The 17,014-nt window shown below is 44.1% G+C and overlaps 2 protein-coding genes across 13 annotated transcripts in view; both read left to right on the top strand.

Annotated features, from left to right (window-relative positions):
* The window catches only part of MBNL3 (muscleblind like splicing regulator 3), a 115,075-nt gene extending 98,613 nt beyond the window's left edge, over positions 1 to 16,462 (top strand). For 3 of the 12 annotated variants that reach the window (XM_083723033.1, XM_083723027.1, XM_083723029.1), the window contains 6 exons: positions 745 to 798; positions 6,399 to 6,549; positions 9,383 to 9,418; positions 13,094 to 13,188; positions 15,119 to 15,192; positions 15,670 to 16,462. In XM_083723033.1, the coding sequence (XP_083579159.1) occupies positions 745 to 798; positions 6,399 to 6,549; positions 9,383 to 9,418; positions 13,094 to 13,188; positions 15,119 to 15,175 (393 nt within the window). In that variant the 3' untranslated portion in view covers positions 15,176 to 15,192; positions 15,670 to 16,462. The remainder of the gene's footprint in view (positions 1 to 744; positions 799 to 6,398; positions 6,550 to 9,382; positions 9,419 to 13,093; positions 13,189 to 15,118; positions 15,193 to 15,669) is intronic. The other 9 variants (XM_083723035.1, XM_083723032.1, XM_083723028.1 and 6 more) reach the window with 5 other exon arrangements.
* The window catches only part of KLHL13 (kelch like family member 13), a 570,056-nt gene that overhangs the window by 8,384 nt on the left and 544,658 nt on the right, over positions 1 to 17,014 (top strand). The window lies entirely within an intron of this gene.

The following is a 17,014-nucleotide window of genomic DNA, read 5'->3' as shown; positions in this document are numbered from 1 at the left end:
GGGAGTCATGCTTAAGGGGCTCCGCTATAGACAGAGCTTTGATAATCAGGCCAAACTCTGAGGGACCAAGCTTTACGAACAAGCAGCTCATCATCCCATCACACAGCCTTACCAGTCAGAGAACAGAAGTTGCTAGGCTACCAAAAAAATACCCCAAAACAAACCCCAAGAAGCTGCCATCTTGCCCACACATGCCTGTGCTTAGCCATTTGTGGCACATTGACAGGCAAAATGGAAAAAGGGGAGAGCATGAGGAACGCATGAAAGAATACAACTTTTTTAAAAAAGTTTTTTTAAAAAAAGAAAAAAGAAAACAAAAAAAACTTTTGCAGCAAGCTTTTCAGCACCCAAAATGCAAACAATTTAACAATGTATTATAATAATAATTATCTGAATTATTTGGGAATTTGTAACCAGTTCTCAGTACTTGATGGAAAAGGGGACCCCCATAAAGTTCTCCCAGGTTCCAGGTGTTTCTGCATCTACCCTGCAGCAAAGGCAAAGCAAACCTTGATGTGTTACTTCAGTTGTCACAGGGCTCTCCACTGTGCATGTGTCATCTGTTTTTTTAATATATTGTATAATTCACTCATTTTATTTTGTTTTGTTTTCCTCACTTGCTCCACAATGTCCACTCTTTTTTTTTGATGCATTTCTGCTTGCTGTTTTTTCTGTTGTTTTGCTTGAACCCCGATCCCCTTCCTTGGCTCATTACCATCATGTGCTCGCTGCCTGCTAATTAAGACTCAGCCAGCTGTCCGATCAATGAAGCGACCCCTCGAGGCAACCTTTGACCCGGTACTTGGACCTCTCACCTTCTCGCTTTGCATGTCACCCATCTTTAGACTTCATGGAATACATCTCTCTTTCTATCTGTGTGTCTTTCTCTGTCTTTCTCATATCTGTTGTATATTGTGTGTTACCTAAGGAGAGTGCCCATCAGACAGGAAATAATGTCCCATTCACTCCACTGTCCCACCAAAGGAAACTTTGCAACCTCTGGCTTAATTGAAAACCATTTTTCGGTGACAGAAGGTGCCTTTCACCACCCTCCTCCTCCAAAAAGACCAGATGTGGTTATGGAGCAATGCAATTATCACAGTGTTTTTCAATCAGTCTGTTTTCAAACAGCGACAGCTGCCGCATTTTTATAGCACGGAACACAGAAGGTTCCGTTTCACACCTTTGGTCTGAAATGTCTCAGGGGAAGCCTTCAAGGAGTTTCAGTGGCAGGGAGCCGAGGGCCCAGGCAAGGCCCACACTTCGGTGGGCACATTGCCACCCTAATTTTTGCTCACATGCCAATGCACAGACACAACTCGGAATGCTTGGGAGTTCTCTGGCTTGCCTGGCATGATTTGGTGGCAGGTTTGAGCAGCAAACCTTCATTAGGAATTGTTTGTGTCCAAACCTAGCCTTGCCGTTGACAAAAGACACAATTCAGACAGCAGAGAGGGGTCTAGTTCCTGGCTTTTTAATCTGATCAGTTTTGTATTATCGGCTTTGCTCTACAGTAGGCACTTTGGAATTTCAGAAGAAGCCCTTCCCAAGATGATACCGAACACCATTCATGGGGGTGGGTGGGTTTACCCAGGACTGAACCTGGGTCTAGGGCTGCCCCACTTCCAACCACAGTTTCATAGTCCCACTGCCAGGTTGCAAAACTGGTGGTGCAACTTCCATGGGGGGTGGAGACTTGTCAGAGTTCCCTTGCTCCTGTTGACTGGTGCCCACCACCAGAATGACACATTTGGTTTGGGTGGGGTGAAGCCAGCTGCCAGCCACTCAGAGTAACAAGCTTGGGAAAGTTACCTCTGAAAATGCAAATGCCCCAGATGCAAAAGAGGGGAGGCAGTTTTTCCCCTAAATTCTGCTCTGAACTTGGGCTGAATAGACAATCATTCAAAAGCTCAACCCAGCCTCCCCTGGGTCACCCTCTGCCTGCTGCGGAGCGTTTGATTTCCCCCTTTTCCCACAGCTATGAACCACAGAACACAGTCAGGGGAATGACTGTACTTTCTAGCAGGCTAGCAGGTCCCTTCTGCTATTGCATTCTTTTCATGCTGCCAGAGTCTTCTGCAGGAAACCTATTCAGAGCAAAATCGGAGTCAAAGTGCACATTTCGTTCTGTGTCTAGCCTGGCAGCTCCCTGGTTAAGTCTGCTGACCTCTTTTAGAACAAAGGCAGCTAGAGACTTTAGTATGTGCTGCTGCCTTTGACTAGATAACCTGCTAGATATATGTATTTAGAAGTGGATTAATGGATTAAAAAGGCAGCCCTGATTCATGGGTTTTGTGGATGTTAAAATTGCCTTTAATATAAATATGCTTAAATCTGGCAAACGTAGATGTTTTCCCCCTGCACCCATTTTTCTCCCTCTATTGGAGGGGAAGCTGAACCTAAGGTTATGTTTCTTACAATATTTCAAAGAATCAGGGAGCTAGAAGGGATCATGAGGGCAGTGGCGTAGCGTGGGTTGTCAGCACCCGGGGCAAGGCAAGTAATTTGCGCTCCCTAACCCGTGGATTTGCACACCCTAACCCTAACCCCCAGATGTTGTGCCCGGTGCGGCCGCACCCCCCACGCTACGCCACTGCATGAGGGTCATCTAGTCCAACACTGTAGTGCAGGGATCTTTCGCCCACTATGGGACTCAAACCCACAACCCTGAGATTAAGAGGCTTAAGCTCTGAGGCTTGGCCTTTATAGGGGCTGGGGGCTGGGATTGATCCTTTTGTGTCAGTTGATGGACTGCTCTGGGGCTGGTAACACAACCTAGATGACACCCTCAAGCTTCGGAGCTCTGCCTGCCAGTCTTGCAGTATGAATTGCACTAGTGGTTCAAGACTTAAAGTGCTGCTTGGAGCTTGGCTGCTGAAGGCCCTGTTTTCAGATGCACACACGCAAGCCCGTGCAAAACCTGATGTAAAAGTGCTCCAGTCACATGGCCAAATTCATTCTCCAGGCCTCCACTTATCTCCATGCTACACCTTACCTATGACAGTTGCAATATAGTAAATCTATGAGGCTGTGGTTTTCATGGGCTCGGATGCTTATTTAAGAACCCAATAAACCAGCCCGTGCTTGCCTAACCCAAACTGGGCTAGTGCTGTACTGAGAGCTGTGGGACAGAGCATAAGGTCCCTCTGATGTGCAGTCTCCATGGTCTTTCAAAACTGAAGTGAAACCTGTTTCTGAAGCTGTCCAGTTTGCCATTTGCACTCCTGCATTTCCATTCATGATATATTCTAGACTGTTATTCCCCCTTTTGTTTTGCACTCGGTGCCTAGACTTAAAGGTACCAGTGTTAGGAGGAGGGGGGTAAGGGCAGAGTCAGCCCACCAATGAGGCAGGGTGAAGCACTTACCTCAGGCAACAGAAGTGCAAGAGGTGGTGTTCCACTTGCCCTACCACTTCCACCACCGGTGGAATGACCCGAAACAGAATGTGCTACCCTGGGAGGGGAGAGTCCACATTTGGAATTCTCTGCATAGTTGCCTCATTATGAAAAGGATATTGTAGCATAGAAAAAAGTTCGAGAATGGCCATGCAAAATGACCAAAGGGATAGAGTCACACCCACACCCTGAAGAAAGCTTGCAGTGTTCAGGACTTTTTAGTTCAGAGAAAAAGGTGAGTGAGAAGTGGCATGATAGAAGGTACTAATATTATGTGTGGCAAGGAGAAAGTTTGTCTCCCTTTCTCATAAGACTGGAACTGGTGGATGTCCAATGAAGCCAAATGATGGAAGATTCAGGACAGATAAAAGAAATTTCTTCTTTGTGCAGAGCATAGTTAAAGTGTGGCACTTGCTTCCACAGGAGCCTGGATGGCTTTAAAAGAGGATTAGGCACATTTGCAGAGGATACAATTATCAATGGCTACTAGCCACAATAGCGATGATCAATAGCCAGAGGCAGTACTGCATCTGAATGCCAGTTGCTGGAAACCACTGGAGGGCAAAGTGCTCTTGTGCTCAGACCCTGCTGGTTGGCCACTGTGAGAACAGGATGCGGGACTAGATAGGCCATTGTCCTCATCCAGCAGGCTCTTCTTATAGTCTTCCCTTATGTCTGTGTTTGCCCGCCCTTTTCATCCAAAGGGCATTCATAGCTTGCCTGTAAAATATAGACAGACCAACAAGGGAAAGGAAATCCTAGGTACCTGTACCTGATGCTACAGGTTCTCATAGTGTTTTTGTGCTGAGCCTTTCCAAATCAAGAATGCACAGTGTGGTTCTGTTGCAGTGATGTGGGACCTGTGGTCCTTTGGATGGCATTGGACCCCGTACTCCCATAATCCCAACCCAACATTGTCAGTGGTCAAGGCATCATGGGAGCTTGTGGTCAAGTAACATTTGGAGGGTCATGAGTTCCACATCACCAGGCAACTCAGAGAGTGATGGGTACATGGATTCTCATGCCATCTCTGGAAACCATGTACCCTACTTAGAAAGAGAGCCCCCCCTCGAGAATTTGGCTCAGTATTTTTCCCACAAGCCCAGAAGACTGCAGGGGATTTAATTGAAATCTTGAGTGAGGTTGGGTGAGTAAGGAGTTAACTGTTCAAAAGTAGTTAATGGTTAAGAAAAGTTGGCACTTCCTTAAACCTTTCCCCTATGTCTCCCCATTGTTGAGACATGTTCTTTGGGGATGAGCAACAGGCAGAGCAATATACCACACAGCAATTTGAAAGCATCCCCCCCCCTTCGCCCTGCAATCTTTGAATCTGATGGTGAAACAGGTTTGACTGACTTGGAAGCACCTTGATGTGGCAGTCTAAAAGAGACAATTTACTTGTAAGAAAGAGGTGGCCTGTTAACAGAGGGGTGGGGGCAAAACAATTTGCCTTTTGGTGAAATTAATCATATCTCATCGTCCACTGAAATAACACACAAACGCACATATACATGGCAACAACAGAAAACCAAGGGATCCAGTTAGCAATAGGGTCTGGCAACCTCAATTCACAACCCTGTTGAACCAAGGAGCTTAAGTGGGATTAGGCCTGATGTTTTGCACACACCCATTGGTGCAACAACTGCCCCACCCCACCAGCCTATCCCTCATTCTGCCCAATAAGAGTGGTAGGCGATTCTAGCAGTTTTGCTGCTTTGCCCTTGCAAACATTTCCTAGTTTCTCTGCAGTTCCAGAAGCCCTGGGCAGCTGAAATAAGAGTTTAATCTGTAATGTTTGTTTCCTTACTGAAAATTCAAGCCTAGCATTTCTCAAGAGCTCAGGGAAGGCAGCAATCTATTATGCATTTTGCATATGCAAAATTTGCTTAACATCATGAAAACAGCTAAACCCCCTACAGCTTAGTGGCATTCCTCTCCAAATTCCTCCCTAAAATTTATCCAGACCAGAATTCTTTTTATCCTCATGTTGAGGATATTTGAGTCCTTGTATGAATGGTGTTGTAGAAATAACAGTTGTGGGGTCACTTCAGAGCTATATCAGATGTGAAGTCACCTGACAGGTGGGAAATAATTTCTCTATATTCATGCCAGATAGGATGAGAAACAGTTTTCCCTATTCTTTTTAATCCGTGTATTCAAATGCACACAGAGTTAGCACATCATGTCAGGAACCCAAAATAGGCACAGGGAACAGGACTGATGCTTATACATGTAAACTTTAGCTAACCCTAGCACAGCTAGCATTTCAGTTTACATGATGCTTATGCTAATCTTCTCTGTTGTTTTTTTAATAGCTGTTTTGCCTTCCTTCCTGCCTTCCTTTCTTAGTTGGTAATTTTATTTTGGGTTTTTTCCCCTATGCTTGTTGCCTGCAACTGCCTTCTGAGTCTTCCTCTGACCAAGATAAAATTATTCCTGATTTACCCCTACTCCCTGTGTCCTATATATATAAAATCTCAAGATGTTCTTCCTTTGGGCACAGTCCTACTTTGGGTATAAACCAATTTTAAACTTGCTTAGCTGTCAGGCATACCCAGTGCCAAATTATTGGGGGTAGTGAAAGTTGCCGATAATTTCTTTTGTTGGTTCTTGACCTGAGCTGCAGCAGCAAAGCTTCTTCTGAAACCTGCTATGAGTTTGAGATGTAGATGTGCCCTTCAGAGCACTCACTCCCCCCACTGTTTTGTTTTGTTTTAATTCATTGGCACAATTTCACTTTCCCCATCTGCACTAACTGCATATTCTGTGAAGTTGTGGTGATGATGATGATGAAGTTGACGGTTATCTCATTGGAGTCTGCTTGACCTATTCCCCCACCTTGGTTTTTGATCCAACACAGTTGCAGGTGATTTGCAGAGTGCACAGCATGTCTTGTTTGATCATTGCTTTGTCTAAAATTTGTTCTCTTCTCTTTTTCCCCCTTCCCCCAATTTCCCTTCTTTGACCCACCACATTTGGTTCCCTCCATTTCCTTCTGCAGGCGTTGCCACCTGGTGCTCTTCAACCTTTACCAAAGAGGCCAGCGCTTGAAAAAAACAATGGTGCCACCACAGTCTTTAACCCGAGTGTTTTCCATTACCAACAGGCCCTCGCAAACATGCAATTGCAACAGCCAACCTTTATCCCTACAGGTAAGTCACCTGGGGCTCTTGCCTCCCACCACCCTGCCCTAGCTTCCATGGGAGGGAAAATGCTACGTTTAGACGCACTTGTGAGACGCCTTCTCTCACGATTCCCGCACCCTGATCTGCCCTTGCTCTTGGAGGGTAGGTGCAACTGTATGACTTCGCAAACGTGGCTTTTGCTGTTTGCTGAGCAGGTTGCTGTGCTGGCACAACTCCCTGCGCCCCGCCCCCACCTCCCAATTGCACCAGCACAGCCTCCATTTTGCTGATCTGCACAGGTGTTGCATGGCGACAGGTGCATGAATCATGAGATTCCACTCAGGGGAGTTCAGATAGATGCTGAGTTCACAAGGAGGAGGAGGAGGAGGAGGAGGAGGAGGACGATGTGTGCCACAAAGGGATATGGAACAGCTAGGGCTCCATCTCTCTCATGTTAGCTTGCTTTGGAGGCTGAGGATCCAGTGTGGCTCCCAGTGCTCAAGCAATGGGCCTTGTTTTGAAAGGATTGGTGTTGGAACTATCTCTTTGCACAACCTTTGGACTTAAAAAAAGGAAAAGAATTGCAGTTGCACCCAGGAGCTTCTAGCTTTTTAACAATGCCACTACAATAACTATGATGCCTTATGATGCCTTATGATGCTAAGATGTGCTGATGTGCTTTTTATGAAGCCCGTTCCTAAGAGTCTGGCAGAAGATATATTTACTAACTTTTTTATTGGGGTGGGGGGTTGTCTTCAAATCCTGGTAGATGCTGTTTTTTAAAAATATATATTTATCTCTTTACAGTTCTGTCCCTTCACTGATTTAAAAGCCAGAACAATCACCTTCTATTTCCTTTTCAGGACTTATAAAAACAAATGCCAAATTTCTGCCCCCACCCCATTATTTTCTTTTATTCTTCCTTCCTATTTCTCCCTTCATGTTTCCACAAAATTAACCAAGAGCCAATACCTGGATTCTTGGGCAGTTACCAGTGTGTGCCTGCTTAGAAGTGTATCTTGGCCACAATCTGGGATTCCAAGAACTCAATCTTGGACCTGGATTAAAAAAGATAGAAGACCTCACAAACAGGATTTGAAGTATGAGCAACAGAAAGAATTAGAGCTGACTGTAATATTGTTATATATGAGATAGAAGACGGTGCAGCAAAAGGGGAGAAAATAAGATAACAGTGGGAAATGGGATGGGAAGTCAGAAAAACAGAAAACAAAATTATGTATTGAAGAGTATGTGGATTTTTTTCTTTTTTGCCTTGAAATTTAATAAACAATATTTTAAAACTTTAACAAATTAAAAAGATAGAAGACAGTTGTTCTAAACAATTGCTGAAACAGCCCTGCTACTCTCTTTCAGCCCTAAGGACTAACAGCTATAACCAAAGCATAAAGGAGTTCTGCTGGCTTTGGGTTCAGAAACAGCCATTCACAAAAGTGCGGGAGGAAAATCAAGTCCTGCTTGATTACAAACGTAGGGAGTTGCCATTTATTGAGTCCAGACCAGTGGCATATCTAGGTCAGTATTGTCTGCACTGACTGGCAGCAGCTGTCCAGAATTTGAAGCAAGGACTCTTTTTCTGTCCTACTTAGAAATGCTGGAAATTGAATTTTGGACCTTCTACATCCCAAGTAGGTGCTCTGCCCACTGAAGCTACAAGGACAGATGAGCCTCCCATTACCAGTTTATGAGCTTATGCTGTGTTCTCTTTGACCACAAAACTATTAGGCTTGCCTGCTCATTTTCCCATAGGACAGGAGTGGGGAACCTTTTTCAGCCTGTGGGGGGCTGCGTAACCTTCTGAGGGCACATGCCTATGGTGGGCGGGGCCAGAGGCAAAAGTGGGCAGGGCAATGAATGCACATTTTACCTCTACTGACACTATGCTTTCTGTGGGAAGCACTGCCCTTCACAAAGTCTTGTGTCAATGAGTCACACACACACAAGCATGCCCTGGACAGGAAGTGGGCCAAATTGGGATAGCTCAGTCGGTAGAGCATGAGGCTCTTAATCTCAGGGTTCTGGGTTCAAGCCTCATGTTGGACAAAAGATTCCTCATTGCAGGGGGTTGGACTAGATGACCCTCGTGGCGCCTTCCAGCTTCACAGTTCTGATCAGTTACAGTATGATCCATAATCTTACTGGTTTATTTATTGAATTTCTATCCCACCCTTCTTTCTGAAGGAACCTAGAGTAGCAAATGCATCCACAGCTGTTATCATTGGCTGATGCTTTTTTAACTGTTTTAAAACAATTAAAACATTCTAAAAACAGCTAGAGTTTAAAAACAGTTTCAATTAAAACCATCCTAAAAACCGTTACAACTGAAAACCTTATCTCATCCAGTGATCTCAGGGTTGCCAGGAACAGTATATTTCAGCCACCAAGTGCCTGGGTAAGAAGGACACTTTCAAATTCCTCCTGGAAGTCATTACTGAGAGAGACTGGCGCACCTTACCAGGGAGGGCATTGCGCTACCAGGAAACCACAACTGAAAAGGCCATGTCATGGGTAACTGCCAATCTGGCAGTCCCAGTGGCAGCACCAACAAGAAGAGCTCTGGGTGTGCGAGTTTGAAACTCATCCAAGCACAGCTGGCTGTCAAGAATCCAAGGATTGTTCACATTTGCCTTGATCTTGTAAAGGCTGAACTATAAGATCTGGTTCAGTCATGGTGAATCTTTAATTTTACATTTGTGTTGGCGGTAGATGCAGCAGTAGCAGCAATGGAGGATAATCTCCTTTTTCTTTTAGAAAGAGTTTTTGTATGTTAACACGTTAACTGCTTCACTAATGAAATGTCCCTTCTGTTCATCTCTCCACGCTTCACTGCATGGGTACGCAGGGTCTGTGCTGTGCATGACTCCCACAGCAAGCGTTGGTAGGTCTTTCTCCACAAACTTAAACTTTTGCTAAGCCGAACGAGGCCATTGTGATCCACTGTGTCGCTGGGGGGGGGGGGGGCAGAGCGGGAAGGCATGGTGTGATGCCATGCCATGTGTCATGATCTGCTGTTGTCTTAAAAGCTGAAATGGTCATATCCCTTTTCACGTCCATGCAGTGTGGCAAATTCAATGACTAATAAGTAGGGCAGAGTCAAAACCAGTGTCAAAAAACACCTCCCTCTTCCTTTTTGGCAGTGCCCACAAAAATGCCAGCCTAACCTTTTATGTTGCCCTCTTGCTGTCTCTCCTAATTGGCTGAATCCACCCTCAGTGACATCATCGCTTAGCCAAATTCGATTGGTGGCATGGCAGCATGATGTTGTCTGGTTCACCTGGTGATTCCTAATTGGCACCATCCTGTTTCTTGTGTGATCCATGGTTGGCTGGGAAGAAGTAGATTGTTGGGAGGATCCTGCCAAATGGTAGCAGGTAGGGGAAACAGTGGCAGTAGACAATAAATGGGGATATTCTCCTAGCTAGGAGGTTATTCAGAGAATTTTTCTATTTCCCTGAAAGCCCCATTTTCAACCTAAAAATCTGAAATGGGAGACTGTTTGGCAAAACGCTTTAAATGAACCAACCTGAATAGGATTGAACAATTGAAAACCTAATCAGTCAACTAGACCATTTGACAAAGCCCCTTTTAATAAGCCAACTTGAATAGGTCAATTCTTAGCATCCATGCTGGTTCTGTGACAAAGGCAATAGTTTAACCTCTTCCTCCTCCACCTCCTCCTCCTCTGCGTTGTCTTTTGGGTCAAATGACACATCAGTGCCACGTTTCCTGGGGTGAAAGGGGAGCCTGTTATAGGCTTGCAAATATTTCTTTTAAACGCATGCAACTTTTTAAACTCTTCTTGACTATCATAGGAAGGGGAGAAAGGAGCCAGGTGAGGGGACAGGAGGATGTGCTGATATGGCCTTTAAAAAGTAGATTATTGATCTTGCAACCAGCATTCCGTGATTAGTAAATCTGATGCTGCTTTTTTCTTTTAATGTTGTTGCTTTATGGAATGGCATTTTATGGGACTCAAAATGTTGCATTTAGTTTTCCACTCACACACCCCTTGCTTTAGCTGACATTTTGTACATCTCTTGCTGAGGAAGTGTTTAGCTATTAAGGTAGGATAGGAATGTTTAAAATAAGTAATGAATTGCATAAGAAGACTGTCGGTGAATGGGTGGGGATTCATGTGATTAAACGCTCCTCCTCACATACACAGGAGCATAGGGTTGTATTCAGTGTGTGCCCTGTTCGGAGTAGAGCCATTGAAATTACCAGTCATGGCTAATTTGGGTCCATTCATTTCAGTGGTTCAACTCCCGAGTAAAACTTAGTTGGGTACAAGCCATAGGAACCAACCTTGCCCTGAGCCACACCATTAGTCCATTTAGCTCAGTATTGTCTACACTGACTGGCAGCAGCTTTCTGAGATTTCAGGAAGGGATTCTATCTCAGCCCCACATGGAAATGCCAGGCAGGGGCTCTCCCATGGAGTTACAGCTCTTGTTCTTCATCTATAGAGCTCAGTGATAGAACACCTGTTTTGCATGTAGAAGGTCCCAGGTTCCATCCCTGGCATCTTTGTGTAGGGCTGGGTATATTCCTGGTCAGACCCAGTCAGCACAGACAATGCTGAGCTGAATAGACTTATGGTCTGACTCTCCCTATAAGGCACCTTCATTCATAGAGAGAAGGAACACCTCTGCAAGCAGTTTCTAGCCTGTGCCTGACACACTACTTTTCTTAATAACAACAGTTTCACTATTTGTACCCCACCCATATGACTGGGTTGCCCCAGCCACTCTGCCTTGCTTCCAGCATAATAAAAGCACATCAGACATTAAAAACTTCCCAATATAGGGCTGCCTTCAGATGTCTTTGGAAAGTTGTATAGTTGTTTATCTTTTTGACACCTGATGGGAGGCTGCTCCACAGGGAGAATGCCACTGCAAAGAAGCCCCTCTGCCTGGTTCCCTTTAACTTCACTTCTTGCAGTGAGAGAATTACCACAAGGCCCTCGGAGTTGGATCCTTAGTTTCTGGGCTGGACGATGGGGGTGGGGACGTTCCTTCATGTATACAGGGCAGGGACTTGGAGGAGCCACGTGATGCCATTCCTTCTTCAGCTTAAAGTGATACATTCCAGACTCATGTTCAGGTCCTCCATGAGAAATGAGCAAGGGAGTTTAGAGCTTGCAATGTTTTAGGTCAAGGTCCTAATTTAATCCTACACACAACTTGCTTTAAATTTGAAGTACCTGCCGTATGTCCTCAGGGCAGGGCAGGTTAAAAAATAATAATGCCTACACTGAACCCTCTTTATTTGAAAGCCAGCCCAAGCATGCTGTGTTCTCCCCAGCCTCACCACCTGCAAAAAAGCAAACATGACTCTGCAAGAAAGACCAGATCTGAGGGCCTTATCCTTGCAATTTCAAGCAGGGGATTTTATCAGGATGCTTCTTTTCCTGTGTCTGACTGAAGCCGTGTACCCACCATACATTTAAAGCACATTCTCAGTCCTCCAAAAGTCCTGGGGGTTGTAGTTTGTTAAAGGGTAAACTACAGTTTCCAGGATTCTTCCTGGGAGGGAGCAGAGAATGTGTTTCAAAGGTGCTTTACGTATGTGTTGTGTCCACAGCCCAGAACAAACTCCTCACCACTTGACTAATCGTACTCCTTTTCCAAAGTCTACATTCTCCAAAATCCCAGAGCCCTGTGGTCTATTTAAGGTCCTTAAAGTGGGTCACAGCCCCACCCCCCAATGTTGCTTCTTTCTAGCTCCCATGTTATTTCTGCTTTTCAGGAGGTGTTAGTAATGTCGCAGAAACAGTTCTCCCTTCACCCTTCCTCCACTCCTTTTGAAGGACTCAGGCAGGCAAAACAGGGTGAAATAGCACCCATGAGATCCTTGTCACAGAACTAGCAGCTGTGCCCAGTTGGCATCAAAGGAAAGGGGAGAATGCTTATTGCACCTGGCAGCCATGACATGCAGAGGGATGGCCACTACAACATGCGCCTGAGTGCAAGCACTTGTTCAGAAGCGAGCTTTGTAACTTTTCAGATTCACAAAACTGGGGGGTGGGGGACAGCAACCTTTCAAAGCAGGGGAGGGCTATAATGGCACCCACAAGAGCAGCCTGGTGTGGCTCATTTCGGGTGCCCCTTCACCAGCCACAGCCTCCAATATGGGGGGGGGGGGGTCCTGTTTGGCAGTCTGCTCTCCTTCCACCCATCTTTGGAAACTTGCCACCCCCACCCAGAGTCTTATACATCATTGTTCTGCTTATAAATGTTTACTAAGTGTTGAGAATATTTTGGTTTTTTCCTTAATTACAATTGTAATTGGCTTTTCCCCTCCCTCTTTTTTTCTCTTTTTTGTTTTTATTTTTCAACCTCCCCTCCCCCTTTTCCCTGTTGCCATATTTGCTTTGCACTGTGGTTGCATGCTGGGTCCCGCCCTCCCCTGATGTCTCCTCCCATGACGTCACCATGGCTTGTCACTGTGACCCCCGGCACGCATCCTCCCCGCCCCGCCACACATCACCGTGGTTACACAAAATGCTCCGCCCTCCTGTTATGTCGCTTCCATGGCTTCCTACTGAAAAAAGTTCCCATGATGCACGGTGCTACGCCCACCACTGTTTCTGCAGCAACATCACCTGCCACCAGCGTTCCTTTCGCTGCAACTGCTACAGCCAATCAGGTTTGGCCCTTTCAAATAGCTTTGTTTTGCAATGTTCAGATATTGTGCAGGAGCCACACTCACATGGGGCAGAGTGCCATTTTCGCAGATAAGGGGGTTAGGAGTGGGGCATGGCATCATCATCTTTGTTAACTGTTTGCCCAGCACCCACCTGCCGAGGCCATTCATGTGGAGTCACAACAGTTAACAGCTGTCTCTTTAAAGGTCTCCGGGGGGGGGGGAGTGTTTGTGAGGGGTGGGGTGCTCTTTTTCACATGACCACAGGTGCAAATGTAGAGACTTTTAACATGAGTAGCACCCCCTGATAAGGTGTGTTTTTTTGGTTGCTCAGTCATTTTATTATGCAAAGTTGTTTCTTTTTAAATCTGATGGTTGTGTCTGTATTTTGATAATTTTATGCAACCGTCCCAATAGCTTGACCTCACCCCCAAAGATGCACTCCTCCATTGTCTCCCAACACAGAGAGATGCCAACTGTTTTTAAAGTCTGGTTTCATTTTTAAAAAATTTAAAATACATATTTTTTTTACCATTTTAGGTAAACCGCTTAGAGATATTATTATTTTATTAAGCAGTATACAAAAATGCCCAGATAGAGCCTTCATCTTGTGAGGAGTGTTGTCAGTGGCATCTCTGTGGCAGACATGCCATTAGAAGTATTTACATCCCCCTCCCCCTTCTGTCATCTTCAGTTGTGGGTAAGGGGTCACCATCCCATGGAATATGAAGTTCTTGGGTGAATGGGTGATGTAGGTGTGGTTCTAGAAGTAGGAGATTGGTGGAGTGGGTGAGGAGGACCCTGTCACATTAAAGGTCAAGTCTGACAGGGAGAAGTACTTGAAGAATCGAAGCATTCCCTGCCTGATCATCTGAGCTGTGCTGGAAAATTGCACTGAGCTACAATGTGGGGTTTGTTTATTTTTAATCTTTGATGGATTCATTCATGTCTCTTCTGCTTTGTTTTCTGAAACAGAAGCATCACATCAAGGTTCTCTTCTTTGAAGTGTTTCTGCCCAGGTAGAAAGCAGAAATAAAAAAGAACTATTAGTTTTTTAAAATAATAATAAATAATGGTTTTGAATGGGAAAAGATGGTCGCTTCTTCCACTCACCCATTCCAACCATTAATATATATTGTTTCAGCAGGAAGTTCCATCTTTCTTCTTCTAATATATATAATCTGATATAACTTTGGGGCAACCATATTTTTGCCTTATAAGGAAATGGAGAAAGAATTGCTTTGCATAAATTCATTTTTTTTGAAAGAGCTAGGGAAAGGTTTAGTGCAGATGCAGTCCTTGTATGCATGACAATAATAACACTGGTTGTATACTCAATGCATTGCAAATGTCACATTTGGGATTTGCTGTAGCAAGTTCCTTCTTTGCCCCCCTTTGTTATGGAGTGCCAATAACCATACTGAGCCTCTAGCCACAAATTGACACAAGCACCCATCTTACAGTAGTGGAGGGAAAATTTTAAGCATACTAATGCTTAAAAGATGTTATTTTACTCTTTTCTTATTCTGGTATATGGAGAGCATTCCTATGGATATGCAACATTAAAAAAAAATAAGCAACCTTTTCAGTTTCGAACCCAATAGTGTGGGTTGTTCAACTCTCTAACTGCAGACATATACCCATGTCATAAAAGCAATATTCAGCAAGTCCACGGCCATGGCCTCTCAAAATTAAGCGATTGAGTGGATATATAGACATTGGCACCTTTTTTATAGCTGCCAGAGAAGAAAATAATTTATCCATCATTTTATCCACTGAGTCATCCTAGACATTATCAGGGATTAGGGGTCGTGTTTATCAACTCTCCAAGCCAATTGTACTTTTTCCTTTAAAATGACTGAGTGGTGAACAGACAGGGTGAGTATCAAGGAAATATTTTAACAGGAAATCTTCTTTTCCATTTTCATTGCAGATATCCCAGTTATCAGTAGATGAACTAAACAGCAGCATGTTTGTGTCACAAATGTAGAAGCAAACAACGGAAAAGTAAGTCCATCGGAAGTTCTCCCTTCAGCCATGGCACACTGGGAACTCACACCAGAGTCATTCCTGCAGACTGAGAACCAGATCTGCACATTCAGAAGAACCCCATGGCTCAGCCTTCCTTGGACTGAGACCCATTTCAGTTTTATTTTTATTTTTTTTCTATGCCACCCACGTGACTGGGTTGCCCCAGACACTCTGGGTGACTTGCAACAGATATAAAAACACAATTAAGCATCAAACATTAAATCACACCAATGGTCCATCTAGCTCAGTACTGTTTACACTGACTGGCAGTTCTCACAAAGGGACAACCCTAATACTACCTGGAGATACCAGGGATTGAGCAGGGCACCTTCTAGATGCAAAATAGATGTTCTGCCACTGAGCTGTGGCCCTTCCTCTCGGTCTGATCCAGCAGGGCTCTTGTGTTCTTTTCGAGTCTCTCTTTTATCACTTGTTTGCTTTCTCTCATTCCAGCAAACTATGTCAGAATCATGAACCTGAAATCATGGAGTTACTGGACTTTCCTGTCTTTGGTGGGAAGCTGCCTCTGGGCTCTCTGTGTATATATGCCCATCCTTTCCTCCTCTACAGCATTTACAGTAAGCCTACTGCAGCCTACATGTTAACCAAAAACTGGTCCATGGGAATGTCAAACTTTTTTTTAAGCACTATAGAGAAACAATTAACAAAACAGCACTCTGTTATACGAGGCATAGAAGTAAGTAGAGAACTATAACAATAGGCTTTTATAACATCTTACTTTAACACACTTTTAAAAAAGAATATTTTTTTCCTGACTACCATCAAGAGAAAGTGTCCTCCTGCACAGTGGACTTACTGGTTTATTATTCTATTTTCGATGGATAAATGTTTGTCTGTTTTCAAAGTGTTATCTTACTGTTTTGTTTACATCCTAGTCTATTATTGATTTGTTTGGAGAGACAAAAGAAGAAAAGATGTACATCATTATCAAGTATACTCAACACCGGGGTTTTTCATTATCATAATGTCTTACATTTTCATTTACTGTGGTCCTTATGGGTTTCTCCTCTTTTTTCTTTCCTTTTTTTAAAAAAAAAAGAATGACAAGCTAAGAATGTTATACTGGGAAACAGGAATGGTGTGCTTTTAAAAAAGCAAGAGACAAGAATGTTCAGATATAGATTCGTATCGGGCTAGTTATTTAGAAACCTCCATCTGAAAAATAGACTCTCCCTCCAAAATGGAGTCTCTAATAAATTAATAAAAATAAACAATACTTGCAAAAGTTGTGAAGGAATTTGCTGTCAGTTCAGGAAGGGGGAATGTAAAGTGAATGGATCAAAACAGGGTCAAGCCCGCAAGGCCAAGGTGGCAGAAAAGCACCTGGCAAAAGAGACTTCTGCCTTTAAGTGCCACTTTAAGCTCCAATTGGTGCACAACATATCTTGAAAGTTTACCAACACGGGGTTTTTTTAAGTGACATCAAGAAGTATGACCAGTTTATGGAAAATGAGGTTTTCTTGCCATTGAGATGAAAGTATTCTGCTAATATGCAGACCCCATTGTGATATAAAACAGAAAAACACACATAAATTTTCCATTCAGATGTAAGCAGCCCATCTCCACATCCCATGCTTAGCCCAGGAAAGTAGTACCAAACTGCAGCCTCACTCCTCCATTAGGTTGTATCTTTGTGCAGATGGGAGCAGGGATTGCTCTTGAGGGAGCAGCCTTATAGTGATTTCTGGAAAGAGAATAAAGTAGGAGACAGACCAAATAGTTTGGTTTAAATTCATCCAGATGTTTTGGGTGTGTGCTTGGAACCATGTTTTGACAT

The sequence above is a fragment of the Podarcis gaigeae genome (genome assembly GCF_964106915.1).
Source record: "Podarcis gaigeae genome assembly, chromosome: Z".
In the NCBI taxonomy this organism is placed as follows: domain Eukaryota; kingdom Metazoa; phylum Chordata; class Lepidosauria; order Squamata; family Lacertidae; genus Podarcis; species Podarcis gaigeae.
The sequence above is the reverse complement of the archived record's forward strand: the minus strand, read 5'-3'. Positions and strand labels throughout refer to the sequence as shown.